This window comes from Monomorium pharaonis, chromosome 5 (assembly GCF_013373865.1).
Source record: "Monomorium pharaonis isolate MP-MQ-018 chromosome 5, ASM1337386v2, whole genome shotgun sequence".
NCBI classification, from domain to species: domain Eukaryota; kingdom Metazoa; phylum Arthropoda; class Insecta; order Hymenoptera; family Formicidae; genus Monomorium; species Monomorium pharaonis.
Genome location: NC_050471.1, coordinates 11,168,187 through 11,182,569, shown reverse-complemented (window position 1 = coordinate 11,182,569; position 14,383 = coordinate 11,168,187). Strand labels below are relative to the sequence as shown.

The following is a 14,383-nucleotide window of genomic DNA, read 5'->3' as shown; positions in this document are numbered from 1 at the left end:
TGTTGCTCGATAAAACAGCCATCGTCTTAAGATTTACTAGATTTATAGACCGGTCATAGAGCGATCCTGCGCTCCGCGCTAAGCAGATCGGCCGGCCGGTCTCCGCGCTTGAGATCGTGTAGTTAGGCGCTTAGAATACCTGGGCACACACACACACACACACACACACACACACACACGGGATGAACGTACGCCTAGATATACCCGCTAACGTGAGTTCTACATTGATCTGGCGCGACCCACGAAAGATCGATCCGATCGCGATGATTGCGGCTCGGTTAATCGTACGTAACGTTAAAGGCCCGCCTTTAGAATTAAGTAATAACCGCCTATGCTCGCTACCCCGCGATCGCCCTGCGCCGTCCTTGCTGCTTCGATTTTCCGCAAACTCGTCTTTAAGTTCACGGAACCGCCTATTCGATGAACCGCCCCCTTGCATCAGAAACGGTACGATTTTCGAATCCGCGGAAATAGGCGTTTAGAGATGTTTCCTCACCGAGTTTATAGACATCTTTACTGTGAGAGAGAGAGAGAGAGAGAGAGAGAGAGAAAGGATAAAGGTCTTCCATTTCCCTTAGACTAAAATACAAAGTCGTGACGTGAATCGTAAGATAAAAATTGAATCTTTCAATCGGGAATCAAATACCATACAATTTATGAGAAAAATGCTAGCCGGGCGATAAATCAGCATTCCTGGTGCTCGAGCGTCATCGCGCTCTCAGTGGAAGTTGCCAACTTCGATATTCGCCAAGTGGTTTTTCCATTTCTCGATCGAAACGCCGATAAATCGCCGCACGTACTCGCTCGCTAGCAAGTAACTATGGGAATAACTGGGGAATCTCTCTCGCGAAGGGCCGTAGGACGCATTGAAATTCCGCTCCCCGAGTCAAAGAACGGACCGACCGGGAGCTTCTTTCAGATGGGATGATGACCGGCCGAAGGCGAGGGGGTAGGTTGGAAGGGGCAGGACGGGGAAAAAGCCTAAGAGGCTCGAATGGTATTCCGGATCAATTAACCGAACGGCGCGGAGGTTAACGCGGATATGAAAAGGGACGACGGCGTTACTAAGCCGGGTGAACGAGGCCTCCGGTATGCGTGTACAACGCAAATGGTAGGCCTCGCGGAGGGAACGCTCGTAAGCCGCATGAAACGTTGAGTAATTCTATCGAGAGTGGTTTATCGTGCGAACGCACGAAGGAGGAAATAGATTGTCACTCGCGATGAACGCGATGCCCGGAAACGACCGTCGGCTCTTATCGCTTTTTACAATTAATGTTTTCGATTAATGTTTTCACCCGCGATCGCACTTAATATAGAGAGAAATTAAAATTAAAATCTTTTCCGTATCATTGCTTTTATAAGAGGCGGAAAAGTATCGAGTTTTGAGAATGTGTGAATCTTGAGAATGTGCTGCAAATATGGTTGACAGTCCTCGGTGAATGGTCGGCGCGCGGCACGTCAAACGTCCGTAATACCACCGGGGAGCCGTTTATCATGTGAACACAAACGAGATTGTCACCTGTACACGCGTGAGCACGCGCCCCCGTGCTCCTCACGTTCCATTCGTACACCAGGTGTCCGCCTTTACTCGATAGAATCTCGATCTTTGTACGGCGCATAGAGAACAAAGAATACCCGTTTGAAATTCATGCTAGTGGTACATTCTAAAGTGTCCCAATAAAATTCTAAGCGCAATCGAATCGCGATCAAAGCTGATTTTATATAGCGCCGATTTCGTTATAATAAGTATTACATTCGTACTTTGAAGAAATTACCGTATTGTTTATTTATATGACAAAGCGTTATTCTTTATCTCTCTGTTTCTTTATTCAAAAATATTCAATTCTTCGTGCAAAAGGAAACTTTAATTCAAATCTTAGTAACTTAGTCACCCGGTATATATGTAACGCGGGTTTACACGCAGATATATTTGCTAAGCAAACGCATTCTCAGTTGCACGTGCATGCTATTTGCCACCTAAGTCCACCTATCACCTATATCGAGTAAAACACTACCGCTATTGTTCGCGAATCTATTCACTGCAAAATATCGTAATCTGTACTTTCGCGAAGCATCCAAGTGATACAACTAAATCAACACAATAACACTTGTCAGAAATTTATAAGAAATTTAATAATTTGTAAAAAAATTAAAATAACGATAATCACAGTCAATTAATTTTCTGTGGCACAAAAAGTAATCGATCAATCTTAAAGTTAAAATAGCTATTTACGTATATTAAAAGAATTATTAATGTATTCGAAAAGTGTCCAATTTATTTATTAAAAAGTACAATAAAAATGCTTCAGTATACCCTTTTTTAAGATTTGTACTAATAAATTTAATGAAATAACATACGATAAATGCGCGAATTTCTTGATCGATGAAAATGACGCAATTAGCATAAATACACGTACACGGTTGTATTCTGCGAGAACCATATAATACAACCGTATACGTCGATTCGAACGACCATCTCAGTCTCGAATGCTCGATAACTATCTGCCTACAAAGCCAATCAGCACAATTTACAAGCGGGGGGGGGGGGGGAGGAGGACTTTTAAAAATACGTCGGTGCATCGGTGGATGTTGCTCAGAGGCACATGGACACGGAACTATCCGGCCGCCGTAATCCCGCTTCTGGGCGAAAATCATCCGCATTATCCGTCGGCGCACGAGCGATATTATGATAATTCCTAGCGTCGAGGCCCGGGGAGTGGACGCGGATTCTTGCGGAACGACCGATATATCAATATTGCTGCACGCACGGCAACGGATCTGCGTTTGCGATAAACCAGCGGCGGGACTCGCGGCGGCCGACGATGATAATCGGAAATTGGGTGTACCAATGTCCCGCCTCCATTACGAAAGACTGTCCGAGCAAAGTGGCCGGGACCTCGCGAGGAATCCTCGTTCTCCGCCACGTCAGGGACGGTTTACGAAGGCGTTTAAATTGTCGCCGTTAATGAATCTTTACGACGGGATATTGTTAACGACCGTGAGCCTAATGTCTTCGAAATTTGTACGAACAACGTCATTCCGCGGATCGGCAAACAGAGATGTCTCCCGCCCGAGTATGTTGGCGATTGCGTTTACGAGACGACAAAGATTTACAGTTTTTCGTGCGTTCGTCGATCGAATTGACCGCGTTGGAGAAGATTTACGCGAGGTAGTAGTTTCTTCGCTCCAGAAACAAGTAGCGACATTTATATGCACGTTACATCCTCAATTATAGTTATTAGCTTGCTGCTAATGGTCTATAAAAATTTTATGCGATACTATGCCTTGCTCGGTCCCGATGATCGAAACAAAACGGGCAGCTTCAAATATGACCTATTCCGTTACACCGAAGCGAGGTTTGCATGCAAACTGAATCAAACCATTAACTCAGCAAAAACAGCAATAGTTAATTAACCGAGGATACACCAATATCACTACGCACGCTTCCGATTCTATGATTACACGACAGACATAATTTACGCGCGTACGTAATTTTTTGCCGATTCGCGATGTAACGCGCGTTTCTGTTTCCCTGCCACAATTACGTGATATTCGCGATAGGAAAGAGACGCAATGTCGGACAATGTGACATTACAAACGAGAAACGCGACGAGCGTTGGTACATCGTTGGCAAACGAACGTGAGTTTATCGATGAACGAAGCGCTCGGATGTTCACGCAGTTGCGGTATCTCAAGTCGATTGTAGGCGGGAGAATTACAAACGGATAAAAGGCACGGAATTGTTTTTTTATTGGTACTGCCAACGGCACGCATAATGTGTTTCTTGGGCTTGAATCGCAGACCCGTTTCTCCGCCCTGACTCTGCATCGGAAGCAGCGAGAAAGGAAGAGAGAGAGAGAGAGAGAGAGAGAGAGAGAAACACAAAGAATCAGGCTGTAGAAGATGGAAAGAGAAAGAGAGGAAATCATTGAGGGAAGGGAAAGGGAAAGAAGCGGAGATACGATCTCTAATTGTTCGCGATCGGCCGCAAAACTCGACCGTTGAAACGACTCGCGCATTGCAAACCGCGCACGGCAACCGCAACTGTGACTGCGAGAACGCACAAATATTTCCACATAAAGGAAAGCGCCGATTATGAAGATACCAAGGATCCAAACTTGTTGATACTAATTGCACAAAATTGTAGTCTCGATATTTTTACGAAAAAAAAAGTTTCTATTTCAAGTTGGTCGAACAATAAATTGTTAAAATTTAAAAAAAAATTCGTTGTATACGTACTGACATGCGCTCTCAAACGCGCGAAAGGCGAGAGGTCGGAACCGAGTTATTGAGAGAACGACTCGGTAAAGCGATGACGTATCAGAGCCGTGTCGGGAATTGCGCAACTGATTGCTACGCGAGAACTTGAGATATATCAGTATGTATCCGTCGAGAATCGCAGCCACCACGAATTGCGAACACGCACGGCGGGTCACACGGTGCATTATGGACCACTGTGATTCAGTCGAACCTTGATAACGAAATTCTCTTCAAAACGCTGCAACGGACGCTATTTTTTAATATAAGGCTTTACCATAACTTTTTTAATCTAGCAAATGTATCAATAATATTTCCCTGTAAAAAAAAAATTCGTCACACGATTCTCGTAATGTTGATGTGTGCCGAGAAGTCGAACATTTAAATAATTTTGATAAAATTATATCTGATGTGAGACGAATATTAATAAGTAAGACTATTTCATCCATAACGCATCATTGCACCAAGGAAAGAATCGTGGCGCCAGAAGTTTTTTATTTCCGGACTTCAGAACTGCATTCGGGAGGTGCGTACTCCGTTTGAATCGACCGGCGCAATCAAATCAGGTGCAAAATATATCGCAATTGGATTTCACCGGAAATTACGGAGAGGCGACCCAGTTTGCGGTGTGCCGCGGAAGGCACTGTGACTGCGGGCGAGGAAGGAAAAAAAGAAACGCGAGCGTAGAAACTGCGTGGGCAATGTATATCGGGTCTTTATCGCGTCACCCCATCGCCTCGAGTAGACTGACGACTTAAAGGTGTCCGGTGCGGATCGTGATTGGATCCCGGACTAAGGAAAAGCATAGCGCTTAAAACGCTGGGACTTTCTCCGTGTCGCGCCAGCGTGTTCGCGCGTCTGTCCGCTGCATCGTGCTGCATTACGTCGCGTCGTGCTGAAACGTGGCCGAGCCCTTTCCTCGATCGTCCTCGCCGCGACCTCGTCCCGTAAGCCGCGTATCGTCACTTACCACTCGATAATAAACGTCCAGACAGTTTTTAAGTAACATTTATATCCTTTCTAATTTTTCGTATTATAAACGCAATATTCACTCCTCCTTTAAGGCGACATTTATAAAGATATAACTAATGTTGTGCCAATTATAAAATGATCATGACATTGAATTAGTAAATGTACGATGGCCTGTATTGTTTCGCTCCACGCCACCACGTCCGGACTGATCCGGAAGAAAAGTTTCATCTAACGGCGGCACCTCTACGACTATGTTTTCTTCCTGACAATACTCGTTTCATATTCGTTGAACTATGTAATGCAGGGAACGGAGATTAATAATTTGCAGTTTCCCACCCCGACATTATCGGGGCACGAGGCAGGCGGATCGCGAACATCGTGTACCGGCGCACGGAGGGAGAGAGAGAGAGGGAGAGAGAGAAGGACGAGAGCGGGCGCGTTGTGTTCAGCAGCCGCGGCTGCTGCAGGGTCGACCGGTCACGATGGCTCGGGTAATGATAGCCTGCCCTCGCCTCATAATCAGTCCCCCATCTTAATTTATGTTTGCTCCTGCCCATCCGTCTGTTCGTCCTGTACGACTAGTCTTCTCTTCGATGTAGGTACCTGCTGCTCTTGCCGGCGCTGACTCTTTACTCCCGCTAATTTACCGTAATTCGACTGCGAGACAAGCCACGTACTTTTGATTCCGTCGCTGATTTGTTACGAGCACGTCGAGCCGACCTGCGTCTAACCCTGCCATCCCGCTTCCGGTGACGTCGATGCGCGAGAGAGGTATACCTATATCGTCGTTTATCTACGGTACGCCGTAACCGATGTTTATCGATAGCCTCTGCCGATTGTCGAAAAGCTGTTGCGTGCAGCAATATAGTTTTCGTTCGCGTAATTGACCGAGTAATTCGAGCTAATTTGATACCAATACTCGCGCGAACTGTCGTTCCCGAGGCGTTTGCTCTCGAGGCGATCGAGCGCGCGACAATCCGAGAGCGGACGAAACGATCCGCCCGCGATCGAACGGTTGGATGATCAAAAACCAGTTCGTAATCAGTTCAAGCGGAAAACCATGCGCGGCGGCGGCGGCGGCGGCGGCGGCGACGGCGGCGACGGGACAGGAACGCGCCACGGGTGCCAGACGGCTACGACGCGACGCGGGGGCTCACGTGGTGCACGCACGTGCGCTCCCGCGTGTAAACAGACGCAATGACTCTGTCGTCGCTCCATTGGCAGTTACGGTGACCGATCTCGATCGGCGTCGATGCACTCGAACCGTCGAACCGTTACCGTATGTACGTATCCTTTGGTCGGGATATAATTGCGAGGTGTCGGACACTCTCTCTCTCTCTCTCTCTCTCTCTCTCTCTCTCTCCCGACAGAGGTCTAGGTCTAGGAATCCATTGCCGCGCCACGCGGCATAGGCACTCGGGGCTGATATAGTCTGGTGCTCGCGAGGGTGCAACGTGTGGCCTCGTTACGTTAATGGCGTCATGCTCTGGCGCCCCACAGACTACTCTGCTGACCAGCCGGCTCTGAACCGGCAATGCCGTCTGCGAACGACTCGGAGAACCCGCTTGCCTCCGGGGAGACCGCCATGAAGATGTTTACGGCGTGTGCCAAATGCGTGCTTGCTCTCGATTGAACTGGTCAGAGGGATTACACGATTAATTGCACGAAGAAACAACGAAGAAGCACCAGTCGAACGTTATTACGAGCAGTTGGTGAAAAACGCCTGCTTCGGTACAACACCATAAGCATCGCGATGTTATAATATAAATATCATAATATAGATCACAGATATCATCACGGATGGATTGGAAACGGGATTGTGTCACTGACCGCATTTCTTCCTTGCTTTAAATCAGTAATGAGGCGTCCGGCGCGGCGTAAGGACGCGAGAACACGCGTTGAGTGGTGCGCGATTAGTAATCAGACTTCCAGACGAACCTGTTCGACTTCCGTCATTGGTGCTAGCCGACCGCTGGCTCTTCAGCTTATTAATAATAACAGGCCGGTCTGAGAGATTCGCAGAAGGGAAGAACTACGCGCGTCCGTGTGAACGACGCACTTGATGTGCGCAAGACACTCGTGTAATTATTATTATGACGGGAGCAAATAATTGCGTAGTTACCTGGTGGGCATTGAGCAGCGACGGCGGTCCGGAGACATCTTCGAGGATTATTCGTTCGATCTATTCAATATCGAACTGTCCAAGTATACTCGGTGATTTTCTTTCTGAGGACTGTAAATTTCCAATTTATTTCAAGACAGTTATTAAACGCGCATCCAGGAAGCTGAGAATTTACAATGTCGAATAAGGAAGTTGTCGAACTTAGGCGGATTACCTATTTCTAAGAGTCCGCAGAAAACCATCAGCATTCACGAGAGCACCTCGATAATTATTAATCTCTCGGCCGCGAGCGAATGTATCTCCAGGAACACGGGACGCCGACATCTCGCCTCGTGGAGTCCTCGTAGCGATCGTTTTATCTTCTTGCGCCCGATAATGATCGAGGGGCCGGGCGGGCGGGCGGGCGGGCGGGAGCGAGAGGAATCCTTCGTCGAGTAATTTTTTGCTCGCTCGTTAAAAACGGCACGCAACACGCATCCCGTAAAAGGCCCACGAACACGACTACCGAACAACCTGTTACGCATCATCGAACCTTCACCCACTATGACTCGTCAATGGTTACGCACGTGGATTTGCATACCGATGAATAAATTTCCCGCTCGCGGGAAACATCTCTTCTTGAACATTCGTCTTTTCCTCCTTTCTTTACGAAAGGTAAACGTATATCCGCACGGCTTCTCTCGATTTTTCGTTTTTCTATATTACTAGGTCTCGTAAAGAGATTGTACTGTCAAAGGAATATGAATATTTTCAAAAGGCTAATGTGATTGCGATTTATCTTAAAAGCATCCTGTCTCAGTTTTTACGGACTAATTAAATTTTATCTCTTTTCTGCATAATGCATCTGAATACCTTACTTCAACAAGAAACGAATAAAAACTCATTAATTGTAAAGAAAATTTAGCTTCAACGTATCTGAAAAAAGCCTAAAGCGGCAACAACAATGGAACCTGATGCACCAGTAAAAGCGGCGTGAAATACAACCGTTAAAATACAAAACGCATTTTCAATAGCGTGCGCGCATTCAGGTTCGCTCGCTAGCCGGTTGATCTCGCAACTGCACTTCCTCCGACTGTTTGCGCAAGTATCCGCGTACTACTCGCTACTCGAGCATTACGAGCCGGCGTTTACATTGGTGGAGAAGCAGGTACCGGTCGCGGTCGTGTGGCTGCGTGTGTGCACGGGTCTCATGAACACACAGATACGACTGACCGCAGCAGTGCCATGTATATAACGTAGGTTAAACGAAGGCTACTCACTCAGAAGGACCCGGGGGGTTCGAATTAAGTGGGGTCTTACACCTCGAGAAATGAACATCCCGTCGGTAAGCAATCCCATAGACGGCATAGACGATAGGGAATCACGACGGCAATAATTATCACCGTCGAAAGCTCACGCGATTAAAATCGCCGCGTGAAAAGCGTCCGTTGCTCGCAGCTTTTTTCTAAACTCTTTCCTTGCTCCCCGAAACAAATTGCAGATTTATATTTGCGTTACGATGGATGTACTCGACAAAGTGCATTTCGATGTAAAAAAAAAAATACAATTGCACTTTATATACAGCTTCTTTTTCCTGGAAAATTAATGGTAGCCGGGATATATCTAGTTTTATCATCTAGAGCCACTCCTTCGCGTATGTCGCGCGAACGGACGCGTCGCGAAAGGTTACAATCGTCGAAATGCAACGAGAATTCGGTCTCGATGACCGGCATGCACCTACGATGATACCGTTGCACAGAGCAGCCACACCCTTGTCTGTGTACAAAGATACATACGTGCATCGATATACACACTACGGCGGGCTCAACACTCGACTCCGCGCATACATACACCTGGAGTTGTATCGATTCTATCTTCAGGGTCCCGACGTAGTACGGTCCTCGCAGAGGAGAGGAGAGGAGCAAGCTGCGAAGCGGAATCCCAAGCCACCTCCGCACCGATCTCCGTAGATCCATTTAGAGATCGAGACCTCAAATTTCCGCGCGAGGAAAATTGCCCGTCAATGGTTTGTCGCAATCAAAATAGTTGGCACGATTAACAGATGTTAAGGGACTTGCCTCGCGTAAAAAAAGAAAATGAAAAATAGCGCGTAAAATATTACGTCAATTGACAGTATAGATATATGGATGTGTAAAGATATTCCGTAATCGACATTGGTAGTATAAATTCCAATTGAGCAACGTTCGTTCTGTCGACACGCATACACGCCTAACTTTGCTTGAATACTCGCGCGCTCTCGATATTGAAATATCGAGACGCACGATAGCATTGAGCGGGAATTATGCGATCTGTCTGAACTAAAAGTTCGCGCGATCGACAAAAAAAGGTCTCTCTCTCTCGACTTTTTCGTTATAACGGACGTTGCGCATGGCCCGTGTATATATGCGTTGCGTATTATATGTAACTTGCCTGCCTCGCCTCTTCTCTCACCGCTCGCTTTCCCCGCGTCGTCATTAAACCAACTGCTCGAGACAACTGGCGCTGATTATTTAGCAATACAAATCATTCGCCTGGTGCGTACCGTACCTCTCTCTCTCTCCCCCTCTCCCCTCCCCCTCCCCCTCCCCCCCGTCCTTCTCGTTCTGTCGAACGAGTTCTCGCGTGCGCGGGCGTGGTACTGCACGTACTACTTATGCGAAAGGCGAATAAAATACACACACACGCATACGCGCGAGCGCATACGCGGCTCTCTCGTGCGGCATGTGCATCAGATACCGAGTCGGTAGAAACAGTTTTGTTGATTAGCAAGCTCGTTTGAGCAGACCGTATTACTTTGTCGCATCGCCAAGGAATGTTCTCACCGGTAAGCTATAAGTATCCCACGTCGTAAAACGTTGACGTATCGTGCGAATGCGCCAGATGTTTTAAAAGATAACTAATAGAATGTACAAATGAATCCTTCGGAAATTTTAATCGGCATTAATTTCCTTCGCCTTATCCTCGCGCATTCACGTAAATATATATATATATATATACACTCTTTCGCGAGTTTTCCCGGCGACCCTCGATTTAATTGAATTTCTCAAAAGTATTTTCTAGTCCACGTTCGGATCCGCTTCGGAGCGAACGAGAGAATCGTAAAAACGGCCGCGACGACATTTTCTCGCGCGACGCATATAAATCCGTATCCGCTCCCGTATCTCTCGCGTTCGCTCGTCCCGAGATAAAATATTTCCGAGGGAGCTACCGATACATCGCTCCGAAATTCCTCGTGACTGCCGTGCGCAATTAATAAATATCGCCCGATACAATTTACGATCGTTAATCAAGCCCGCGCTGGCGCGCGGATCGCCGATGCCGTCTGTTCCGGAGCGGAATGGTGGGGGAATCGATAACAGAGATGCATTAGAATATTATGACCTTTCAAAGTGCATTCGGTGATTCACCGTAGGAGCCACGATAGCGCGTTATCGCCGCGACTACTCGCGGCGCGGGCCGATGTTATCGTGCCGCTATACTCCCGGCTAATCGAGACAAGCGAGAAAGGGAGAAAAGGAAGAGCCAGGGTGCTGACCTCGCTTCCTGAATCGTTCGGGGCGGTGGCATCTCGCCGAGAAGGCTCGGCGAACGCGGAAAGCAACCGTGCAGGCACGTCGCTCGATCGCGCCAGCATTCGAGCAATCAAATCAACCAGATAATCTTTGATTTCAACTCTTCTCGGCGAACGTCAGCTCGTTAAACTATTCTTTATCGTTACGTATTATACAAATGTGACTGCGAGCATCGACATTTTTCACACGGTTTATTATCGGTCTATTTAATTAATTAGTTCTGTAATGTAAGAAACCTAATGTATTGTAATACGAAAAGTATTATGATGTAATTTCTAATAAGCTATGAATTAAAATTTTAACAAACATAATCTTAAGCCTCGCTAATTTTCCAAATCAAAGGAAATTATGACCTAATCGGGAAAATTGGCGTATTTAATTACTCTGTGCACCGCAAAACGCGTTCAACGCAAGCGCGTTAATTCTAATGACAGAAGAAATCTCGTAGTTAGTAATTTTCGCGCTATGTTACACTTTTTAGCGTCTTATTTATCCGTCTATCTTTTTTTCCCTCGCCCTCCTTTGTAAAACACACCTTGAAACGCGATCGCGAGAAAATTACGCGTACGCGAATCGGTCAAAGAGCAGCCGCCGCGCTGGCTCGTGATTTAAAGTAATCTCCAGCACGGATCGGCGGATACCGCAACCGGATGTTATCGTGTCGCCGTCGACTCTCTCGGCGCGTCCAGGAAAAATCTGCGCGCCTCAATGTCATTATCCCAAACGAGATAACAGCCGCGGCGGCGTGGCGCGGCGAGTCTCTCGGTACAGGGGCGAATGCTTCCATCGGCAGGCGAGGTATGCGGTGCGCCGCGCTCTCGCGCGAGCGCGTGCACTCGCGGAGAGCCGCATTATCGCGGGATTACGTAAGCGCCGTACGGCATACGATCGCGCTTGTATTACGCTATAATTAGGACCGGGCCCGGCCGTCGTAACCGTGCATGCATATACACATACGGGTACACGCGCGCCGTAAGTAACGTCGCGCGTAATCCGCGCCGTATTAATAACCGACGATAAACGTTAACGTGCGCCGCCTCTCGAGCCTCTCAGAAAACTCCTCGGGAAGAGGAGAGCGTAAACTGCCGCCGCCGAGGACTACGACGGACGGCGGCGATAGCGCGGGGGGATTAGAGCGAGCGCTCTTTCAGGGGAAAGGTCACATCGAGCACGGGTCCCTCGTTTGCGTTATCAAAACACGGTCTCCCACGATGTGCCGAGCGCGAGCTCGTCGGAATAGTTGAAATTCTGCGCGGGGTCTCCGTGGCTCTTTAACCCGCTGCCAACCAAGCCCGCCGCCGTCGGCGCGATTCGGGTACTAAAGCGAGCAGTCGACACAGCTTGCCGCAGGTTGCGGCGGCACTCTTTTCTTTTCTTTTTTCCTTTTTTTTTGTTTTTTTTTCTAAATAATATCCGCGTAATCGTCCGGCATTAAGGAAAGCAAACTGGTTTTGCGCGTTTGCGCCGAACGCGAACGTTTGACCGGCGCACGACTTACTTATCTTTAGCCTCGATCTTGCGAGCGAGCTGAAAAATCGCGGAAAGGTACACACTACGTATGCCGCATGCGAGAGACACGGCATTGTAACATCGATGCTCGAGTGTGGTTAGGCGCAGGTCGCGAAATCGCGGATCTCGTTAACCAATGCTTTGCCAACGAACGACAATAATTTCTTTGAAAACAGCCACGTGGTAATAGGACACGTACCCATTATTGATCGCTATATAAGTGCGTATTAAAAATGACTTGAAAAAAAAAAAAAAAAAAAAGACGCAACAAGTGCATGAATTTCGCACTAAAGAGCAGTGGCCCGAGAGGACGCCGTGGAGCGGCCGTTGAGCGTAATCAATTCTCGATTAAGCGCCGTTAATTGAACACGCTTACTAAATTAGCGATCACGAGTAGACGCGGCCGCCGCGGACGAAAATCAAGATCTCGCCGTGCTCGTTCCCGACGTGCGCTTGATTAATACCCGTATGTAATTACGCGCCGCTTCGGAGGAGGGACGTATGCGAGAGAAGAGGGCAAACTTCTCCTCGTTGTGCCCCTCGCGGGACCACGTGGGAGGAAGGTGAGAACAGAGAAATGAAGCGTAAGCGGTGGGAAGGACGGGGAGAAAAAAAAATCAGAAGAGAAAAGAAGAGAGAGAGAGAGAGAGAGCGGAGAACTCCGCGTCGAGCTGCCGACGGAACGAAATTCTGACAGATTTCATCGTGGGCTGACGTAAACAATTTGCGAATGTAAATACCTGTTGAATATTGAGCGTGCTGGCAGGGCCCACGGGGCCCCACGCCGGGCCCCCAACACCTTGCGATCGTTTACCCTTTAAACTCGTGATTACCATCCAGCGCCGTCTCCCACCTACCGCGGCGAGGCGTGTAAGTCATCGGCATAAATTATACGTGAACATCGCGCAGCGATGCTGGGGATTCTCCTCGCTACACCACTTGGCCAAGGAGGTGGTATCCCTCGGCTCTGTCCGTTTGGGTCCGCGAAGAGTCGCGAGGTGAAAAAAAAAAAAAACGATCGAGACATCCTTGACACACGCGGGATACCTCTTAAAGAAGAAACGGACCGGCACGCGGCGGCGGCGGCGGGGCTGACTCGTATTTGTCGCACGTTAACAATTAAAATGCGAGCTTCCTTCGCGTTCTATCGATCGTAAATCTCGGCTGACAGTTGAGTAAATGGATTAATGTCTAATACAGATTCAATTCGATAATGAGCGATGTATCATGGTAAATTATAGAGTTGCGGTCTGTCGCGGTGTTATCGCCTATCCAATTAACATTTGTACATTGATATCGAAGGCGTGCACTTGAGATTGTTTATCGCCTCAGAGATTTAAAGGAGATTAAAGCTCGGTGGCGCGTGTAACATCGCGTCTCGATTATTAATAAAGTTCACAGGGGTGCAGCTTTTATCGACTCAATGATCGAATCACTCGGACGATTCCATATCGTGGCTTCGGAACGTGGAGGTAGCGTGTCGAGATAATTGGTGATCTCTCGAGATCGATCTCGATGCTGATAAGCAGCAGCCGACGTCTTGGATAACTTTCTCGCTTCTACCGCATTTAATTATCATCGTTGATTATAACGGGAATGCGGTACGTATCGCTAACGGTTCGCGATAAACGCTTATTCGAGCGTCGCGCAACGCTCGCTCGCGCATTTTCCACGCGCGACTTTTCCACGCCGGCCTAAGTCTCAGCACTGTGTCAAGGGGAACATCTCGGCACGTCGGTCGTAAAACTGGATCGCCCCCCCCCCCGTCGCGTGAGATTATAATTAAGTATATGAAAACAAACAAAAGCTCACTCACCGTCCTGGTTCATTCCGTGGCCGCCATCATCTGTTCGAAACAGAAAAAGAGAATTAAGATGTGTAAATTGAAATCTGGAGAGAGAGAGAGAGAGAGAGAGAGAGGCGTGATCGGGACTGCCAAATCGTGGCGTATACATTTAAAAGAACAATGCAA

The 14,383-nt window shown here is 47.9% G+C and overlaps 1 protein-coding gene across 4 annotated transcripts in view; it reads right to left on the bottom strand.

Moving 5' to 3' along the window:
* LOC105836187 (paired box protein Pax-5) overlaps positions 1-14,383 on the bottom strand; it is a 117,357-nt gene that overhangs the window by 70,676 nt on the left and 32,298 nt on the right. For all 4 annotated transcript variants that reach the window (XM_036287162.1, XM_036287164.1, XM_036287166.1 and 1 more), the window contains one exon: positions 14,228-14,257. In XM_036287162.1, the coding sequence (XP_036143055.1) occupies positions 14,228-14,257 (30 nt within the window). The remainder of the gene's footprint in view (positions 1-14,227; positions 14,258-14,383) is intronic.